We start from the raw sequence: 23,216 nt of genomic DNA on the forward strand, positions 1-23,216 counted from the left end.
TTAAATAGGATACACTTACAAAGGATACTTGAATTTTCTTTTTCAGACAATAATCGAAGAACACGCGCAAGACCATTTATCTAATAAAAAGAAAGAATACTTAAGTCTTCAGTTATGCCAATTAGTTAGAGTTTCGATTGGTTATCTTCGAGGAGGCCAAGCGCTTCAATATACGGCATTGCTGATCCTCAATAAAGTTATCGACGTTTGCGTATCTTACGGAGTGGCCAGATGTAAAGTAAAAACGGGGACAAGTATTAAAATCCACCACTCTCCCCATTTTCGCCATTCGTCGAGTTTCAAAGAGAACCACCGAGTCCAATCTTCGACTCCTACTTGTTCTTCTCACGTATTGCCTTGGAAATTTACGCGTGCGAGAAGTTCCGATGCCAAATGGTGGAGTCACGGATGGAAAATTGGTTCTAAAGAACAGGGTTCTACCACCGAAACAAATATACCCGTATCCGAACACGAAGAAGAGATAGAAGTTAGCGAATCCGTTTTAGACATTATGACCGATCAAGGAATCGATCTAATGCTCAACATTCTCAATAATGCCATTACTCTCCACAAAAGAGTCGTGGGTACGAGACAACATTGTACTCCCAGTCATAGGTAAATTTTATATCTATACAGTGGAAGTTAAACCTGGTAAATGTGTCTGTCTAACTGTTGTGTCGTTTTTAGGTGGCGTCATTGCAGCTACCATTGTCTTCAAGTTTTGAGTGCTCGATCCTTACTCTATATCAGTCAGTCGGAAGATGGCCAAAAGAAATTAATGCAAGACGGCCATTTAAGGATATTAGTTGCTGCTTTAGATTCAACTCACGATCCAGTAAGATTATAAAATAATGAAAGCTATTTATAGAAATTTTTACTTACAGTATTTTACTTCTAACTTATTAAATTTACGTTCGATTTTCGTTGAAACGATAAGAATTATTGTTCTAATTTCACAGGAATTATTTATAAGAAATCGATAAAAGTATTTTAACAAATTAATATTTCGAATTATTTTAAAATGCCTGCAAAGATGTGAATAATAGAGTATTAGTAAAGATTGAATTGACATTCTCTTTCGATAATAAAATTATTTAAGTAGTTCTACGGAACATAGTTTTATGGTTTTTAAAGTAACTTTTAAATAAAAGCCATGTGTCTGTATCTTAAGTGGATTTCCGAAGAAAATTGAAATAATGGAAAGTAAATAAAATTTTCGAAAATTTGAATATTTTATTTTAGAGATTTTACAATCTCGTACTTGAAGATACGGTTGTTCACTTGAAATATTCGATTTTAATTGATTATAAGTTATTTAACTCAAATTCATTTCGTTTCAAATTATTTCTTCGAATTTCTTGCTTTTGAAAGAATGATTTTAGAGAGGAATAAATCTGTATAATAATTAAATTATAGAATACTGGCTGTTTACTTTTCATTCCGCGCTTCTTACTGTATCTTTGAACCGTTTTTAAGGTAAAAATGCAATTTCTTTAAATTTAATGTATCATTAAACATAAAAGTTGATAATTTCGTAAAACGTAGAATAAACTAGAAAGGAAATGAAGTTAGATGTTGTCTGAAAATATCATAAGAGCTACATCACTAATAGATGATTAAATTGAGTGTACCGTAGAACATTTTAAAATATTTTTTCTGAATAAATAACTTAATTTTTGTGTAATTTTATTTTTTAGCAATTACTTTGCCTTATACTTCAAACCGTGGCTACCTTGGCCTTAGACCCATCTTATCATCCTACATTGTTGGAATCAGATTTGACCGATAATCTCACTCAATTGGTGCTGCCTTCTGACGAGTGGTACTACACAAACCACAGTACCAAATATGCCCGGTATGTGAAGCACCACGCCGCCAGAATTCTAGTGTATATGGGATTGGAACAGAGATTAAGACAGAAGGTTTATCTGTTTGATTTGCTCGGTGAGTACTGTACCGTTACGCATAATTAAAAAAAAAAGAAATAAAAAATATATATATATTCCGAATATAGGTTAATGCTAGATTACATAAATAAGGCAATTAGTTATGATCGATAGGTTAGCTAGCTTTATATTTCTAGACAACAGGTGAAAATAACGATCCATTCTTAAGTAATTAACTGCGACGTAGATTACTAAACTATCGACTCCTTCTGTTCTTTGATGGATAGTCACGTAACATTGTTTGTTATATATCCGCTTAGAGGAGGCGGTTCTTCCCCCGACTCCTTTGATGGACTCCAACGAGGACACTTACATTATGGAGACGTCGTTAGCACCATCTATTATCGCCAATAGCAACAACCAAATAGCCGCCGCTTCTCTAGAAGCCATTATCTTGGAATTGTTAAAAGACGTCGAGGTACGTGGAATTTTTAATCAAAAATTATAAATAAAATCACTGGACTGGGTTTAAAATAACATTTCTTCTTTTATTAGAAGAGAATGAAAAAGGACGATACTTGGGAAAACGAAGATATTATAAATAGACACCATAGAGGTATCTATTACTACAATGACAAATTCTGTCGTTAATATTTAATTGGAAATTTAATTTAAACGGATTCTTTTCAGATCACGATTCGAGTAGAGCACGGTCTGTGGCAAGAGGAAGTACTATATATTTTCTCTCGGGATTACCCTTAGTCATTCACCCGTTAGTAGTGATCAGACTACTGATGCATCGATTGCTCGGATGTCCAATTCAGAATCGCGTAATCAGAACAACTTCCAAGTCAAGTATGTTGTCGGTAGAAAACAGAAGTAATTCCAGTTTAATCGAGAACGAGGAATCGCTTAGAGGAAGACGTAAAGTTAATTTGAGTATAAATTGTATTGTTTCTCAACAATCCAAAACCGATCATAACAAGGTGGTGATTCAAACTCCGGAAGCTCAAACAATATCTACCTGTACGGAGAACGACGGTCAAACCACTCCCCCCATTTCTCCGTTATCTTATGTTAAAAGAAGTTTCAGGTTTTCTAGTCTAAAACGGAAAAAATTTAAACAGCAATTTGCCGAAAATATTTCTTCTCCCTCCGAGAACGAAGAGACAATTCTAGCTTTTCAACGTGAAATTCAGAATCTTCCACAATTTGACGTTCAGGTATTTTAAATTCAAATGTTTCAGGTTTTATCTCGTAAAATTTAATTTTTATAATATTCAAATTATTATTTAGCCTAATCCTAGACCTTCGGATATCGTCGCATCCGTAGCACGTCCACGATCCTGTTCCGTGCCTCGAGTGACTTTTCATAATTCTCTCCAACTTCCCGGTTCACACGCTCATGGCCCTTTAATCCGTAGTGCTACAACCGAAGGCACTTATACTTCCACAAATAAAACTTCTACCATAGTCCCATCAGGTAGTTCCTTTCACTATCAAATGTATATTTTTCATGCTAACTATACATCACTACCATTCGTATAAGCAACTATATAAATAAACAGCGAATTTTTTATATTTTACTATTGATTCTTCATTAAATAATTGATAAAATTAATAAATTTTTAAGCTATTTAAATGATTTTTACGCTTTTAAGGTGAGTAATTTTCATTCGTATTGATACAGCCAAGGGGACTAACCAGCTACAATCCCTAAAAATAAATTTAATAAAAAAAAGTTATAATTGATTTTTTAAGTATAATATGAAGGCAAACTTTTCTTTATTGTTTTCACTTTTGTGTTAATAAAATATAAGAATAGAGTATTTAAGTTTATTATCCATTGCTACTTCACTGGTTCTTGAAATACAGTAACTTATTTCGAGCAAACTGGAAAGTATCAACCACGTTTCTGTCGCTAAATACTTCGTGTAGCAATATATTTTATTACGCTTTATTTATGTCGACAATATAAATTGTTAACACGAAATTTACTGTAAGACATAATGGCATACGACTGGAATAAAAAAAAAATAAATAAACCGTAAAAACACATCGCGCCATCTGTTGAGTTAAATTTAAACAAAACATTTTTTTTTCTTCCTAAGCATATTTACAGTACACAACTGAAATTTTTACTTTTATCAAGAAATTCATTTATTTAAGTAAATTTTTTCCTTTACTAAAGAAGATACTATACCATTCGTTTAATATTGTTTCGAGTCTATTTATAAATAGACTGGATAGGGGCCGTTTTATACTCTCTTTGAGTGGTAAAGGGCCTTAAACCACAAATAAAATATAAAAAAAATAGACTGGATAAAAATCAGGCATGCACGTTCTCGGGCAGTTTACGTTCTCAATACATTAATAGGAATGCTAATATTTCAAGAATATAAATTATATTTAGTATTAAGTCTTTATTTAGGAATATAAACATGAAAACGAGTATATAGTAATATAAGGTATATAGAGTGATACCTCCGAACGGCGGACAGACGGGAAAAGATGGTTTTCGATGGGAGTTGCCATTGTCGGGAGGTTATTTTGAGATTTAAGTACTAGATACTTAAAAAAATGTTATAGTACAAAATGATTCCGGCTCAGATCCTTGGTAGTTAATTAAAAATTTATTCATTTCTTGGAATAAAAGCACAGATATATTTCAAATAAATAATTATAAATATTATTTAATAAGTAGTATTTAAGTGTACTAGATAGTTTTCGTATTCCTTTCAGGTTCGGATGGGAAAAAATAAAGTATTACATTACAAAAGACATTCTAGAACTTATTAAATCCCGAGTTTATTGTGATAAGTAGTAGACGACCTTGCGATGAGTGGCATTTCCTATTTCCAACGATATTTAAGTAAAACGATCGCGTTACCTATCGAATCATTATTATTTTTTTAAATAATGGTGGGAAAAAATTATTAATTTAAAATTAAAAAAGAATTTTATCCGGATAGAAGTGTTTTTTAATCGATAACTTTAATCAATTTTCTAGTTAATGCCAATCAAAATGCAAGCAATCTAACATCAGTCAAGCCGAGCGATACTCTGCAAAATCATCGCGTAGTTCTTAGATTACTTTACGAATGGGTGACGTTCTGTCATCAGGATTTCACGCAAAATCCACTGGTGTGTCACGAATTACGAGAGTTTCTCCAACGTCTTAATACCATGGGAAATCCGTACGGCTCCTTTGCCGAAGAATTGAGATTGGAATTGGATATACACGTAATTATATTAAATTATATCGATATATTCGTTTAAACCGTTTATAAATCCCTTAAAATAAACGACGAATTTTTGCAGGAAGAAGAAGGGAATACGGAAAAAAGAAACGATGTGGACGATATCGACGACGAGTATAGAAAGGTAGGATTAGTTCTTATTTAAGGCTTAAAGTACTTTGTTTACTATGTGAATGTAGATCGCTTGTACGTTGACCTCGGATGAAACTATTCAATCGTCGAATGACCGTTTAGCTCGGAAGATTAATGTCAATACATCTTTTGGAATTAACTATAGAAACCTACCAATGTCAGAATACTATCGCCGAGGATTAACGGTGATAATTACACCTTCGTTATTGCAAACGCTAATATTCTTTTAACAAGTTTTTAACGTAAACGCCTTATAATTTCAATAAGTAAAATTTTTGGGCTGCAATTTGAAAAAAATCCCCACTGTCGTCTGCCTGTCTTTCCTGAATTCCGAGAACGGAGTTAGATGGATGAAAATCGAGACAAGATACGGAAAGCTTGGAGACGGGAGGCCTCGATTAATTATATACGAATGTCCGGTGAGAACCGGAAGTTACGTTATTTTAATTCAAAAATTCCCCCGAAAAGAGTTTGATAACTGATAGGCATGACTCCATTGATAACAGGAAAAGTATGATTTACAGGGGCAAGCCACTATTAATTTAAGGTTGGAGATTTTAATTAAAATATTTAAGTAAAGTTTTACGGTACATGATTTAATATTTAAATAAATAAATAAATATATATATATATATCTTATATTTAAATATATTAAAAATAAAAATGTATAAATAATACAGTGAACTGTTTATAAATTTAATAAATATTTTTTCATAAATTTAGAATCGAATTTATTATTATTTGTATTAAATTAATACGTCGACTATTTTGCCTTTACGGTCACCCGCATTTGTTCGTGTTATTTATACATTTTGTGTATATTAAAAAATTCTAGGTACGGGCCTATATAACCAAAGTAATATAAAAACGAATGCATCGACTCATCGGTAAAGCTAATCTAGAAGCACCGTATTGATTTATAAAGGACTGAATATTTATTTAGTATATGAATTCTATCGAATGCTCCATCGTTTTATTAGTTTTTTTAAAATTATTATGGGACTGTTCCGTTCTATGTTTAAATTGTTATATTTAATGACGTAAAACGATTCGAAAACTACATTCGCATCCTTATTTACTAGACGTTCGACTTTGTTTGTGATTTTTAAAATAGCTTTATTTTATTTTAGTTCTTTTCTTTTGATGGATTTCTCTATAGGGTATATGTAAGACACTTAATATTTTATTTTATTGCGAATAAAAGTACAAATATTACGTTTAATTTTCAAAGTAAATTGCTTCGTTTCTTATTATAATATAGTTTAAAAGCAGAGACGTTCTCGGGAGAAAAACGTAGACGATTTAGAGTAATTAATCGACCAATCGATTTACTAAACTCGCCTTCCTTAAATAAGTTGATTTCCGCTTATTCTACTTCGTCTATATTGGTGAGAATTAATCACAAACGAGGATAAAAACAAACGAAAAATCCGAATCCGAACTGCAAAGTCTTCCAAATAAGCCGAGACCAGATATGGAAATCTTAGGGGACACGAGGTCCCGATTAACTTGCACGAACTTCCGATGCAAACCGGAAATTACGTTATTTCAATTCAAAAATTTCCCCCGAAAGGTGATAGATAGATGAACGGCACTACTCTATTGTAAAAGGAAAAGTATGATGTACGGGGACAAGCCACTATTAATTTGAGGTGGAAAGCATATATTTTAAGTTAAATAAATTTAAAATATGATTAACAATTGCAACCCGGCATTGTGATGATGTCACAATGAATATTTGCTCGTTATACTGGTGTAGTTCCTGATTAGAAAAGAGAGGAAGTCTTAGTCAAAAGTTAAAACAAAATATCTTTATTTTCACCTGTACACTCTTTTTGTGTGTTTCGTACTTATAGGCCCCTCTTTATAAGTCCTATTTATAAACAAGACAATATAAAAAGAAAAAGAAAAAGTAGAAAATTGTTAAGGTTAGGATTTCGAGTGCTTGCGAGTATCGTATTCTTATCCAGGCGAATCGAAACAATCGAACCGACAAGAGAATTGAAAGAATCAAGTGTTTATTGTCGGAAAATACAGTAGTAAGTTATCATTGAAAGACTAAATGAGAATTGAAGCTATTTATTCTAAATAAATTTCTGTCAAACTGTGAAAGATAAAGATAACTGGAATATGATTAAACTGTTAAACAAACGAATATATATATTATATTTGTAAAATTATATATTGCAAATTGAATTTCAATAGCATTCATTACATTATATTTTGGAATTAAATCAGTTTGTTTCGAACATTTTCAATTATCGTAGAATCTTATTGTTTTGTAATGTTTATATTTAAGAATTTAAAAACGATATGATCTTATGATCTCTTTGTGATTCTCTTAATGACCTTTTTTAAAATTTGATCGTGTAAACAATGTTGGAATTCATTTATAAAAGTTTAAATTATATTACTATATATATATATAATTTTAATAAATTAGCTACGGACACGGCCACCGAGGGTAACATAAAAAATTCAGCAACGAGTTTTCTTAACTTTACAGGCAACATTTGGTAACGCCATCTATTATCATGCTTTATTTTTAAAATTTTTTTATATTTTTAACAATTATAAAATGGCGAAAAACTTAATTTTGAGGGTGGTGATGAGTTTTATAAAAAATTGTAAATGCTTAACGAGTAAATGAGTATATAATGAGTAAAATCGTCATGAAGACTCTACTCAAGATATGACACGCGACCCTCTTTATCTCCTCACCCAGTCGACCTTTACCAACCAAAATTTAATAGCATCGATTCCATCGATTCCTCTAATATACAATCTCCTACAACCTCCTTGCAAAATTTCATAAATTTTTGACAAAAAGCACGGGAGTTATTAAGCTTCAAAGAGAGTGAAGAAAATCGTGCCCGAACAAACAAACATCCATCCATACATATAGAAATAACGTCGATTTTTTTTTTTTTTTTTTTTTTTTTTGCATTTCTCGACGTTTGAATGTCCCCGAGTTCAAAAATGTAAAACTTTTGGGAGGGTCACTTTTTGACCGATCGCCATAATTTGAAGCTTGCCCTGTGTTCCAAAATGCTCTAATAAGAAAAAAATAATAAATTTGAAAGCGTCAAAATTATGGAATTTTATTAAAAATAGAAATCCGTACGTCATTCTATTATTTGCTTATCTGTAATGTTGGGCGATACCTCGAATTTTCGAATTGAGATATTAACCAGTTCCTCAGTCAAATGATAAACAGGAAAAAAAAGAAAATAAATTTCCGAAATTACTGATAAAATTCTGTATTAATTTTTGTTATAATAACACAGCTTAATGTTACACTTTGAGTAGCTATGCTTTGATAATGACAAATGAAAATGCGTATATATTATATATATTTTTCATCTTTTATATTTTACATGTTTTCTAAATATGTATAACTGTATGAAGTTAAAAAGTAGGAAAATTTAGTTTTAGTTATAATGTTTTTACTTTTATTTTTCTCTTTTTAAAGGTAACAAGTTTAAAAATTCGAAAAATACTGACTCGTTAATGATAGCAAGTGACTGAAAAAAGTTAACTTCTCTGGCTATTGTTAATTACGGACTAATTACATTTTTATCGGGATCGGGCTGCCTAAATGAGGCGCGGAAACCGAAATTACCTGCAAAAATTCCGAGAATCAATCGAATTCCATTCTAATTTCTTTAAAAGGAAATATAATTTCTGTTTGCCCGATTACTATCCGTACCCGACATATATTATTAAAACAATTACCAGCCTACATTCGCGTATCCAACAATCGTAATTTTAAATAAATCAAAAAGCTAATTTTATCCATTTATAAGCTATTCTTTTAATCACATTTCGGTATTTGTGGTTTTGATTTTCATTTATTTAAACCATGGTATACTGTATTCAATCGAGTTTCCAAATACAAGGTTTCCGAAATTAAACTTGACATTTTCCATCTGGCTACAGCAAACAGCAAAAACTATTTATAAGTTACGAAAGTTTGAGAATGCTTAATGAGATAATGGGAATTTTTTATAGAGCAAAAAGAGTTAGTTTCAAAAATCACCACTACAGGGCATATTTTAGCTTTATGTGAACAACACGTGATGGCCATCATTGTCTGCTACCATTTGAAAGAGTAAAACAGCATGTTCAACGATTGCATGCAGTTGTATGCCTTGGAATGCCACGCAAATGGCGTGCCATGCTGTCCTTTAAGGTCTGACAGCGATGTTATGGGATCACGGTAGATCGAGTCTTTGACAGCCCGGAAAAAATCTTACGGATTCAAGTCTGGGAACTTTGCAGGCCATATATGCCATTATTTCAGCATAAAAACCGGCCTGTAGTGGTGTTTTTGGAACTAACTTTTCTTTGCTCTAGAAAAAATTCCCATAATCTCATTAAGGCACTCCCAAACTTTCATGAATAGTTTTTGCTGTAGCCAGCTGGGAAATGTCAAGTTTAATTTGAAATAACATGTATATAGCGAGTGGGTTTTTGGACTTTCAATAAAATGGCCGCGAGGTTAAGGGTCGAACTACGCTCTGAGGAATTCAGAAACGGATTCGGGAGGTCGAAATCCCTGGAAACTTTTCATAAATATTTATTATTTTGTTGAGATATTTTTCTGTTTTTCTCCTCCTTCTTCTGCCTTGTAAGACATTGTAACATTAACAAATTTATATTTTGCAACATTTTCAAAGAAATTTCGGCGTTAGGCAATTTGTTTTCTTAAATGGATGGTTTCTCGAATTAGAAATCCGGGTGATTTGTTAGGATTTTAAACAAAAATATTTTTGTTACTAAAATTACTTTACGGTAGATTTAAGAAAGACCAGTTTCGAAAATTTTCTTAATGCCATTTAAATAACGGACGAAATTTTTATAGAGTTCTGTATAACGTTAAAATTTTAATAGCGTACACCGGCAATATATCATGTACAAATTAGTAGCGTATCTCGTATATATTTTAATGTAGCTTAATAAATAATTTTTATCGTTATTTTAAACTATAATTTAAGTGTTAGGATTTTAATTAATTGCCGATAAATTAATCGACAACTTTATAATTTAGATAGTAAAATAAGTCAAATGTAACACTAACAAGAAATAGATTTTTGTCACCTTAAAATGATTGTTTTATGTAAATAGATGTAAATTATTACGATAGTGATCTTAATATCTAAATAAATAATATGAAAAGATTCGATACTTTTACGAAATACGTCAAACCTCCAAACAACGGCCACTGACCACAATCACATCAACGAGTTGCTCAACTTTTCCGGCAACATTTGGTGGCGCCATCTGTTACGATATTTTACCAAAAGAATATTTTATATTTTTAATTATTATAAAATGGCAAACAGCTTAATTTCCAGGGTAGGAATGGGTTTTATATAAAATTGTGAATGCTAATAACCAGTAAAATCATCGTTAAGTCCGACCCTACTGGATGTACCGTACATACGATCCCCTTTATCTCTCCAACCTCTCGACATTTAACCATCAAAATTTAATAGCTTCGATCCCCCTAATAAACAAACCACTCTGCACAATTTCTCAGACATTTTCGACAAAAAGCACAGAAAGTTATTAAGCTTCAAAGAGGATGAACAAAGTCGTGTCCCCTCACACACGACATCATACATAGAGGAAAAACCCCCGAATTTTTTGCATTTCTCGACGTTTCAAGGTCCCCCGAGTCCAAAAATGTAAAAATCTTGGGGAGGGGTCATTTGAAAGCTATTTTCTATACATTTAAAAGAAGAAACATTCCCGAAAAAATGGCTGCAGTCCGAATGTATCTTATATATATATATTTTTTAGCTTGTTTTTACTAGGTTATTATTAAGATATATTTTATTATTTATGTATAAAAACTGAACTCGCATCTATTATTTTTTTAAACGAATGCTAAGAAAATATATGAAGAATCTATTCTTAATCATTTACGTGTAATGCTAAGAATTTGCAGTCATAATTTAGAAGCTAATTGCCTCTATAGAGTGATTGTTGATCGTTTATTTATAATCTTTACATAAATAGCCCGTAGTTTACAATGTATGAGAGAAATCGGTAGTAACGCTTTTCTGAATATACGTTTTACTTTTTTTTAATCCCAACTACTTCCACTTTAATTTTTTAAAATTTTTATTTAAAGAAATATATATATATTTCTATATATATACGGACTATAAGACGCACCTGAATTTTGGAGGCAATTTTTCGAAGAGAAAAAGTGCGTCTTATAGTCCGTAAAATACGGTATATATATTTCTACTACTTCCACTAATTTTATATATCTGCCAAATTAAAAAGAAAACTTCTGTAAGTAAGCAGTGTTCAATGTAAATAAGATTGAAATGTTTTTATTTGTATAATGACAAATCTGATCCTCGTTTAACGACAATTTTACTGGTATCATTTACAATTTTTATAAAACCTACCCCTACCCTGGAAATTAAGCTATTTTGCCATTTTATAATAATAATAAAAATATAAAAAGTTCTTTTTAATAAACAATCGTAACAGATTAGCGCTACCAAATGTTGCAGGAAAGTTAAGCAACTTGTTGCTGGATTTTTTGTTAAAATTTATCGTTAAACTAAACTCGATTAAGATATGTGTCATAATCACCTAGAATTTAAAGCTACCTGTTTATAAATTGCTCTACGAATACAGTAATCGGATCCCGGCAACGTTCTACATTTTCATAATACAATAGCGTCTCATTTTACGCTGGATTGATATATGTAGATTTTTGTTTTCGCGGATGGTGAATGTCTTATTTTATGTCAGATTACATTTAACATTGTACAGTAGCTGCTAACACGAAACCCCGCGTAAAACAATATCGTACTGTATCGCCAATGCCCTATATTTTAAGAATTTCTACATTTTTGGAGGTGAAAATATAAGTAAAGTTAGAAATAAATGCATTGATTTATAGTATAAATTACATCGATATTTGCTAGCAACTTAATTTTATTTACTGAGTAAAGCCCAGGGAAAATATAGAAGCGGATGGATTTATTTACAAGAAATTTATAAGACTGTATAAAACTTGTATGCCTTGTGTAACACTTTGTGCAAGACTTGTATACCGAGAAATTTTATAATATTTGTAGTGTTAATACCTTCACAATTAGGTATTTATTTCTGCATGCAAATTAAGTCGACGAAATTTAATTAATCGAACGTAGTTTTTCGTTTCTTCTTCATCTATCCCTAAGAGTTTTTTCGCACAAGCGCCATTTTATTCGAAAAGAATGACGTCTATCCTTCCAACCAATATTTATTAATTTACCACAATATCTCCGAAAATGAAACATAAAATTAAAAAATAATCGGAAATCAAAGAAAGAATTTCAACTTTTTCAGAAGTGTTTATATTCTAGACGGGGGCAATTTCTATAGCTGAAATGACAGGGAGTAGCGCCACTACGAAAACAGCGAAGTTGGGTATATTTTCGCTTATAATGATTATAAATAAAATTAAATGGTAAAATCGATATAATTGAGCTCGTCTACATTAAATAAGCTTTAAAAAGACGTATAAAACTTATATGTATTTCGTGCGGATTGTCTTGACGAATTGGAAATAGATTTTGCCTTAGTGTATTTATTCTGTACCCTATATTTATTGTATATATATGTTACTGTGAATGACCGATATCCGGCGAATGTCGACATTCTCCGGTGAATGTCAGCATTCACACAGTCGTTTCGTGTATGTACGAAATATTTGCTAAATATCATTATTTCTCACTTGCACTGGCAAATGTCGACATTCAGCATGCACTGATGGTGAATGTTGAATAAAAATATTTATATTATGTTAAGACAAAAATGCAACTTTTTAATATGTCAAAATAGGAGAAAGCTTAAGTAACAACACATGTAAATAAACTGATGAACCTAAAACGAACAGTACATTCTTAATCAGAAAAGAAAAATATCAATAATAAACTTACACATAAATTATATGATTAACGTTATACAATCTTAATTATTGCAACAATTTAAACTGTTGTGGCACTTTGAATTGCACAAGAGTCCCTTGCTTTTACAACTGCATTTATTCGTGGAACACTTCTTTTTGCAATAACAGCGTGTATAGCCTTGCCCTCCACTTTTCGAATTAGCTGCAGTTGCTTCTCTCAATGATATTTCTTGAGAAGAAATATCATCTATAGAAAGTAACTTTTTTTTACAAATTACAAACTGATTACGGGGATAAAGCTGCTTGAGGGTACCATTTTTGTTTGATAATTTATAAAATTCGGAGTCTTCTATTCCAACAACAACCGCCAACACATTTCGGACATCTGTACGGCCACGGTCGACATCATGGACTTGTTTTCGTGCGGTATCACCAATTTGAGCAGAAGGAAATTTTTTTTTGAGGTTCGTAACATTTTCGTTGCTTGCAGTAGAAGATTGTCTTTCGCGGTCGCTCTTTTTATAGAAATAACTTCGTGTTGTTCAGTCAGGGCTTCATACAAAGACGTGGTAGGATGCAGCTCCTTTTCACTATTTTCCTTTGAAATAGGAAAATAGTGAAAAGGAGCTCAAATTTTCTTCAAAAGTATTAACAATTTCTTCGAGCTGTTCTTCGGTTTCAATATTTGCGATTTGTTTGCCAGGCAAAGATAACGATGCTATGCCTCTTTTTGATTTAACGCCAAACATGGCTTCATAAGGACTTTGGCGTATTCCTTCGTGATATGTAGTGTTCTTGACAAATTCACAAAGGGCAAACCGTCTGACCGTTTATTTGTATCGTTATCGTTCATCCATGCAGTCAACATATTCTGTATATCCCGAGTGGCCCTTTCAACTGAGCCTTATGTTTGACTATAACGAGGCTTTCCATGAACTATCTTAACATCTTTCCACATAGCGCATAGTTCGGATATGACTTGATTACAGAATTCCCTACCATTATCTGAGTGCAATATAGCTGGGGCACCAGCTTCTCGGGTGTCGTTTCGACCTCCACCAAAGCTTATCTGTGCTTGTCGACATATACCGGCTATTGTTCGAATGTATAATAATATAACCAAATATTCGGTCTTTCACCGACGTATTTTGTAGGTGTCGACATTCACCGGAGAATATCGACATTCTCTAATTTCGGTCTTTCACAGTAACATATATAAGCCCTATATAGATAGATAGATAGATAGATGGGCTACTACCTATTTTTACGTATGAAGATTTATTATTCCTTGGTTTCAGCTACAACCTAAAACAGAATACAGAGAATGATAATTTAGAGTAGATTATTGCTAAAAAACAAAAAGAAAAAAAACATACAAATTATATTTATTCACAAATTAAGAAAAATTCTGAAAATAGATAACAGAATTGAAAAATTGCTTTATGCCGGTTTGTTTCCACCTGTGATTTGGATTCTTAACATAAATGCAACGAAGCATTTCTCTAACCTTTTCCACTCCATTTTCATCTGTATCGTGGCATATTATACGTATCATCTATTCTTTCTCTGAAATAAAATTTTGATTCGGTTCCATCCCAAATTAGAAGCCAACGTCCAAAAAGTTTTGTTTGGCACCACTCATTACACAATATACCCGATACGAAATTCTTAATTTAAAAAATCCAGCGACAAGTTGCGTAACTTTCCAGACAACGTTTTATGGCGCCATCTATTACGATAGTTTATAAAAAAGAACTTTTATATATTTAGCAGGAAAAAATAGCAATGGCCACGTGCTATGTTCTAAAAAATCACCGCCAAACCCCCCGAATAATTTTATCAAAAAAAAAAAAAAAAAAAAAAAGGAATATTCCCCTACTAATGCTCGACCAGACATATGCAAATTAAAAACAGATCGTACTCCGCAGTTGAGGTGGAGGAGTACGAGCTCAGTGTTAGACAACACACCGGAAGACGAATCTCAGGTATGGTTTCACCCGTATACTTCTACAGACTGATACTAAACCTCCTTTTTTATGGAATTTTTATCAAGATTCGTACCCTTGGACTATTACATCCGTCTAAACTACCGAATGAGGTACGGACCAGCTTTTAACGGTATACAAGCTCTTACCAGGATTTAGAAGGTAACAACCTCTAAAAACTAATTATGTATACTGTCACGATATTTATTTTAAATATTTGTATATAGTCATCTCTCACTTTTTAATGTTTAGTTGGCTGAAGAGGGGCATCGGCCCGAAACGCGTTATGTAATAAAAAAGCGTTCCAACCGAATAAAAAGGATGAAAAATTCGCCCAGTGTTTAAGTTTACGTCACTACATTGTGTCTTCGAAAGAAAAGAAAAGAAACGAAAATACAAAACACGGTTTCCTCAAGATAGAACTATATTTAATTATTATAAAATGACAAAATGCTTAATTTTGAGGGTAGGGAAGAGTTTTATAGAAAATTGTAAATACTAATACCTGGTAAAAGTTGCAAAGTCCGACCCTACAGGAGATACATACGACAACCTTTATCTCTCCACCCCTCGACCTTTAACCATCAAAATTTAACAGCATCGATCCTCCTAATAAACAAACCTCCCTTCAAAATTTCAGAAATTTTCGACAAAAATCACAGGAAATATTAAGCTTCGAAGAGGGTGAACAAAATCGTGCCCCCACACAAAAATCCATACATAACGAAATTCCCTCCGAATATTTTTGAATTTCTCGGCGTTTCAAGATGCCCTGAGTCATTTTCAAATTTAGAATAGATATTATCGATTAATGTCCTTGTTGGGCTGCAATTTGAAGAAATTGTATACCTATAAATTACCACACTGTTGTCTGTCTGTCTGTCTATCCTTTCTTAATCTCGAGAACGGATTTAGGTAGATGAAAGTCAATATGGAAGGCTTAGGGACAAGAGGGCTTGATTAACTATACACGGATTTTCGGTTTGCACCGGAAGTTATTTAGTTAATTCAATTCAAATCTTCTCCCCGAAGGGAGTTAGATAGATGACCGGCACGGCTCTATTTCTAACAGGAAAAGTATGATGTACAGGGACACTACTAATTTGAGGTAGAGAGAATATATTTTAAATTAAATTAAAAATTGCAGCCCGGGCATTGTGACGATGTTACAATAAATAATTGCTCGTTTGTCAAGTGAAAATAGATTAGCTGAAAATTTGTGAACAAATAGCGACGAGAGTTTTTATTTTATTTTATTTTTTGCGCAGAATATTTATAATGCTTTCAATCGATTTCAGTTCATATTTTTATTAAAATTACTTAACACAGAAAAAATTTATTAAGGAAACTTTATCCAATGAATGAAAATTGTGTTGAAAACTAATGAGGAAAAAAATGATAAATTATCATTTTTAAGTCTAATTTCATTAAAATAAAAATGATATAAAACGTCTAAAATTAAATTTACTAAATCTTTTTTTTTATCCCCTAATAAATGTTTGGAAGAAATAAAATTCTTGTTTTTATCTAAAAACCTTTAAAGATTTATATAAATTTTTCGTATAATGAAAATTCCAGTTGTTGCACGATCGATCGATCGATCGATCTTCTGAAAATGGCGAGGCGTGGGATAGAAAGACGAAAGGAAGATTTTTTGTTTATTTTAAAGAGCAAAGTTACATTTTATTATTTACATAGCAACATTATTTACATAGTAAAACGGAAATGTTTGAAATTACATCGTTCAATTTTTGTTATAAATATATTGAATTTCTCTAGTATAATAGGCCTAAGCTGTATTGAATAATTATATTGAGTTTATATAATTATTACGTTATAGAATGAAATGAAATTAACTATTATAATGATAAAATTATTAAAATTAAACGTTTATAAAGTAATAAAATCTGATTCAATAATGGATTTTATAAAAATCGGCATCGAAATTTGAATTAAATTACTATAAATTCTATAATAATTTAGTCGAAAATTTAAAAATATCTATGTTTCTCAATTACAGTTTTAAATTTTGCATTTTTGGACTCGGGGGACCTTCAAACGTCAATAAATTCAAAAAAATTCGAGTTTTTTCTCTCTATGTGTGTATGTTAGTGTGTGTGGGGGAAGAATTTTGTTCACCCTGTTTGAAGCTTAATATCTTCCGTGATTTTCGTCGAAAATTTCTGAAATTTCGTAGAGAGGTTTACGTATTAAGAAGATCGAGACAAATAAATTTTGATGATTAAAGGTCGATGGGTTGGGGAGATAAATGGGGTCATGTGTATCTCGAGAAGGGTCGGACTTTACTGGTTATTATCATTTATAATTTTTTATAAAACCCATCCCTACCTTCAAAATCCAGCTTTTTGCCATTTTATAATAATTAAAAATATACAAAGGTCTTTTTAATAAAATATCGTAACAGATGGTGTCACACACACGCACTCAATTTTAAATGTTTCCGGGAAAGTTAAGCAACTCGTTACTGGATATTTTTATTATTATTATTATTAATGATTTCAGAAATACGAAAAGTTTTGCAAAAATATTACAAAATAATATTCATAAATAAGCGAAATCTCTTATTTCAACTTATTTAATACATATGTGTTGAACACTTCATATTTGAAAATGCGTAACGTTGTAATGGAACTTAAAAGCAATATAACAGATATGGTTAATTACGGATGTCGTAATACTAAAACACATTACTGACGTAAATGCCACACTAATATCATTTTCTGATCAAGAAATCTTTCGAAAACTGCACTCTTTCTGATAATTTGCCTTACATCCTCGTAATTCAATCAATAAAAATGAAAGGAAGCAACACTGACATGTAGTATTTTCGCCTCGTTACTTAAAATTATGGAAAAAAATAAATTTTGCAAGGTTTATTAAATTGTCTATAAATATATTGCTTACTGTCAAACAAATATTTTTAGTAGGAATGAATTTATAACACATTATAAGCAAATTATTATCACAGATATAGTTAGACCTTATTTTTCTATACGGAGAAAAAGGTAGGTTGTATTAATATAAAGGTAATTCTTTCACTGAATAAAAGTAAACTACGTTGAAACGGAACAAATGCAGATTTGGATAAACAATGCTATAATTAACCAAGCTAATTACGTTAAATATTTAGAAGGTAAACTGCACTGGAACGTTCGTGCAAATATCTTTATTACGTCATTAGTAAATTTGTAGGCACCACGAAGAAATTACGACGTTTCCTTTTAAACGGTGTCGTCATACGAAAGTATCACGCATGAGTGAAGAACAAAATCAATTATGGCATCATCATTTTCGGTTCTGCTTCAGAATAAGTACTACATCAATTGCAAATTATGCTGGATACTTTCGTACAACAGTTATGTGAATAAAGTAACGTCCATTCCGAGTTTATTTGTTTTCAGAACTAATGCATAAAATTAAGACGATATAAGTAAACAACTTTTATTTTTCCCTCTACAGATGGTCAGATAATAAGACAACCAACCGAACTATACTATCGACTTTCTGCTTATACTTTGAAAGAAAACAGGTGACTATCTCTTTCTACGTAAATAATTAAATATCGAAACACGTAAATTCTAATCTAAAAGTTGTGTAAATTGGAGAAAATTTCAATTCGGGCTACAATTTTTAATCATATTTTTAACTTATTTCATTTAAAATATTCGCTCTCCGCCTCAAATTAGTAGTGTCCTGCCCCTGAACATCACACTTTCCTGCTAGCAATAGAGTCGTGCCATCATCTAACTCCCTTCGGGGGAAAATTTTGAATTGAATTAACTAAATAACTTCCGGTGCAAACCGGAAGTTCGTATATGGTTATATGATTTTATTAAATATAGTATTTGAATACGTATTCTTATTGTGGTATTTTATAAAACAGTATTTTAAGATCGTAACTTCAATTTATGATACCGACGTCTCACGTTACGACGATTATCCAGGAACCAGTTGGGTCGTAAAAGCGGGATATGTTGTATTTTACAGTTTATTTTTATTTATTTTTTGTTTCGATTTCTCGTAATTATATGTTTTATGTAAAATTTTTAACTTCAATTTGCGATAATTTTGAAGTATAAAATTAAAAAAATATCTTTGAAAAATGACTTATTTTATTTTTAAATCTATCGTTGCTGGCTTCATTTTCGTAATTAACTGTATCCATTTTCTTGATGCAACAGCATTAAAACGTGATTATTTGTCAGTTCTGTTACTTTATTAATCCTGGTTTTATTAAAGATGTATTACTTTTAAGACAGAATTGTACTTTTTTAATGCTTAAATTTCAGAATACAAACGAAAAGAATTGATTACTGCTCCATATGTGTATTAAATATGAATGATAATTAAATGATTACTAGTTTTTATTTTTTGTACTTTCCTCCTCTACGAATACTAAGGAAATTTTTTTCGGGCCCGCAATGGGACGGGGCTCGACATATTGGGGACAGATCAGCCCCTAAAAAATTCCCAGAGAACCCGGACCCGGGGTAAAATCCCCAACCCCCTCTTCTCGGCACTGACGATGACTTAACATAAAATACATTTAATTGCTATGTAAATAATCGCAAGAATTATCCAGATAAAGAAAATAATCTGTCTTTCGGCATGATTACAATATTATAGTACAGTACTGTATTTTATTAACCTATTAGATAAGTACAGTATATTAACATGAACTATTTGAAAAAAATCTGATTCTTTTTCAACGCGAATCGGATGTAAATTAGACTGATTGCTATATATATATATATATATATATATATGTGTGTGTGTGTAAATATAGCTTAGACATATAATTATCATTTGATGATTAATATATAATTACGGCAATACTCTTGTTTACATATTAATTTTTAATTTCATTAATTAATATATATTCGAGATATTGTACCAATATATCAACTAATTTTAGATACATACTGAATATACCTTGTATATTTAATAATATGTAAATGAGTTCAACGTTATTAACCTATTTCATTTTTCCTTCAAATGATTGGATATTTGGAAATTTCTTGTGAAAATTATTGGCTCTACCGTATAATTTTTAGCACAATATCGATATGAAATAATTTGTCGTCACTTCCGCTCTGTAGGCCTTTTTCCCGGGCCGGAATTTTTAGAAGAAATATATCAATACAACAAAGTTAAAAAAATAAACATTTTTTATTATCCTATTTCTAAACGAAAAATTAAAATAAACTGAAAAATATAAAAAATTATTAAAAATTAATTCAATTATTAATATATTCCTAATTTTAGGAAATATAATTTTTCATTCGTTAATTATTTTGACTGCTTTAAACAGACTTATAATTCTGACACTTTATATCAACACGGTTTGAAATAAGGATCGATATCAATTCTGTCAAATGCAACATATTATATTTCCGATGCCAATATCGATAAAATTTCATTAAACCGGGCGAAATTTTGACTCGGCATCATTGGCATTGTAATAGCGAATCGATTGAAATTTATTAAAATTTGAATTATTATTTCGGTTAACAAACCGGCAAAGTAATTAATTATCCCGTTTAAATCTTCAATTTTCCTTTAATTATCTTTAAATCTTTGATATGCAATTTATCAAATCTTTCAGAATCTGACGCTTCGTAACTGAATGCGTTTCAATATACTAATGTTTTGAACGGAAAAGTATGTGAATTATGAAGTTTAAAACAATCTTTTTATATTAAACTAAACAAATATTTAAATAAAAAACTGTTTTAAAAATACAGGTTCAAAACGTAGTTATACAATTGTTATTATGGATAAAACAGAAGGAAAAAAAACACTTACTTTTATGCATTAATTAAATCACAAATAAGGAATACAAAATAATAAAAGGTAGATTTTCTGTCTGACTTTTTGATAAAATCAAACCCGTCTAAGTGTGATATACAGGAGCAAGTCACTTCTAATTTGAGGTGAAGAGCATATATTTTAAATTAAATAAATTAAAAATATGATTAAAAATTGCAGCCCGACATTGTGTTAATTATTATTGCTCGTTTTATTTAATATACGTAATTTAAAATATTTTTTAAAACGCTTTTATCGATCATGTTTTTTGATATTAGGGATGGGGATGATATATATTGTGGTACTACAATATATATCACCACATACGTCATTGCATTTACACACACGTATCACGGTTAAATTCTACATTTGGTTATTTTTATGGAGTTTCGGGGTGGGGAGGATGGTGAAAGTGAAGCCATTTTCCTAAAAACAGTTTTAAAATGCATTGTCATCGGACATTGTCATTCTTTATTCGTTGCTTATGCTGGAAGATTTCAATGTGTTTCTGGCCCACACGAAACGGGCAACAAGAAGGTTGGTTGGTGTGTACAGCTCAAAGTGAGTCGAGTGCCGGCGTCAAAACAATTTTATCGATCCGTTTACAAATTTTAAAAAGAATGTTTTATTCAGCATTCTAATTTGTTTGAACTGTTCGTAATCATAATACAAAACAGATTAGTTAAGTTTAGGACCTTTTTCAATAACGAAAGAGCTCTCTAGTTCCGTACTTAATGAGAATGTCGGACGAGAAAAGGAAAAGTTTTATTCTATTAACCGATTTCGATTTTTTGTATAATTATGCAATTATATTTAGTTTTGTTAAAATGAATTAGCGTTCCTTACACGTGTTTGCTAATTAATATATTAAAATTTGATATATTATAGAAATATCAAACAAATTTAAATACTTAAAGACCAGTTATCGAATAATTTATCCCATTAATCTTAAAACACGATACAAACAACTTAAAATTCCATTTGTTAACTGATTGGTTGGCAACTTTAGGGGCTTAACCTCCGGTATCGTGGTTACGTCAGAATTCACGGTATTAAATCCGACTACAAACGCAAAAACGGAAACCAAACCGACAATCGTAAGGGCGCATGCACATATTGGCTATTGGCCGAATGCTGAGGAAATTTTTGTTTTTTTTATGTAGTTTTTTTGCGATACGGTTTTATTATGTTTATATTTTTTAAATTCCTTTCTTTTGGCATTCGACGAATAGCGAAAGTATAGAGCTAGTGGAATTGAGTTGAGTGCCATCTGTACGCAGGCAAAGAAAACTGCTGCGTGAAAACACGTGCGTCTTTGGGTTTGATTGGTATTGAAACGCGGTGCTTGTTTTTTCCTGTGATAATGAATCACAGGTCTTTGTTACACAAAACATCAAAAACTAACTGTTGTGTAGTCAATTGTAGTGTTACCTATATTACTACCTAAACCTAATAACAAAATAAGAGTGAATGAATATAAAGATGCGAGATCTGGTCCTGTTATAAAACCTAAGTTGGCTCTATTTTAAATTTAGTTCTCTAATGTAAAGTTTGGTAATTTCCTTTTTTATATATTTTGTTAATCTGACAGATATTATTAATTGGCATATGACATGATATTTGAATTTAAGAGATCTGTGGAAGAAAGGAGTAAGAAGCAAAATTAGTATTTTGAGGAAATGAAGGTAAAAGTTCTCCCTGTTAATGCAATACTATCTGCTACTGCTGTGGTCCATATTGAAACTCCTTTAGGCATTATATATATGATTAGTTACAAATTTCATTATTTATCATGCGATGGATATGTAGTTCTTTTACGCCACCTTTTAAATTGTACAAAATTAAGAGTATAATAAATATCAGAATATTAATACTGATCAGTCCTTTTTATTGTTATACCTGTATATATGTTACCGGCAAAACCCGATTTTACGCCAAACTAGTTTGGCGTAAGCGTGTCAGGCCAAACTAGTTTAGAATTATTATTCAAGTCTATATTCAATTATTCAAGTCTATGGTTAAATATATTAATGATTAATTTAAGTTCACCATAAAACACAAATAAGTTCATTTTTAATTTTAGTTTGATTTTAAAAGTTATTTTTATTATTTCGTTTGAATTTTTGAAAATATTTTCGAAAGTTAATTACTTTTAAAAATGCATGGCTTAATAAAAAAATACAAATTCATAAGACTGATTAGC

The 23,216-nt window shown here is 31.1% G+C and overlaps 1 protein-coding gene across 3 annotated transcripts in view; it reads left to right on the forward strand.

The window, feature by feature from the left end:
* Window positions 1-23,216, forward strand: part of LOC136974308 (uncharacterized) — a 290,946-nt gene that overhangs the window by 87,604 nt on the left and 180,126 nt on the right. For all 3 annotated transcript variants that reach the window (XR_010880624.1, XM_067269150.1, XM_067269149.1), the window contains exons 7-15: window positions 47-615; window positions 688-835; window positions 1,698-1,944; window positions 2,207-2,364; window positions 2,442-2,502; window positions 2,577-3,109; window positions 3,183-3,369; window positions 4,897-5,129; window positions 5,208-5,270. Coding sequence is in view for 2 of the 3 variants with exons in the window: in XM_067269150.1 (XP_067125251.1) it covers window positions 47-615; window positions 688-835; window positions 1,698-1,944; window positions 2,207-2,364; window positions 2,442-2,502; window positions 2,577-3,109; window positions 3,183-3,369; window positions 4,897-5,129; window positions 5,208-5,270 (2,199 nt within the window). In the remaining variant the exon portion in view is untranslated. The remainder of the gene's footprint in view (window positions 1-46; window positions 616-687; window positions 836-1,697; window positions 1,945-2,206; window positions 2,365-2,441; window positions 2,503-2,576; window positions 3,110-3,182; window positions 3,370-4,896; window positions 5,130-5,207; window positions 5,271-23,216) is intronic.

The sequence above is a fragment of the Centruroides vittatus genome, unplaced genomic scaffold, assembly GCF_030686945.1.
Source record: "Centruroides vittatus isolate TY-2023 unplaced genomic scaffold, ASM3068694v2 contig_347, whole genome shotgun sequence".
NCBI classification, from domain to species: domain Eukaryota; kingdom Metazoa; phylum Arthropoda; class Arachnida; order Scorpiones; family Buthidae; genus Centruroides; species Centruroides vittatus.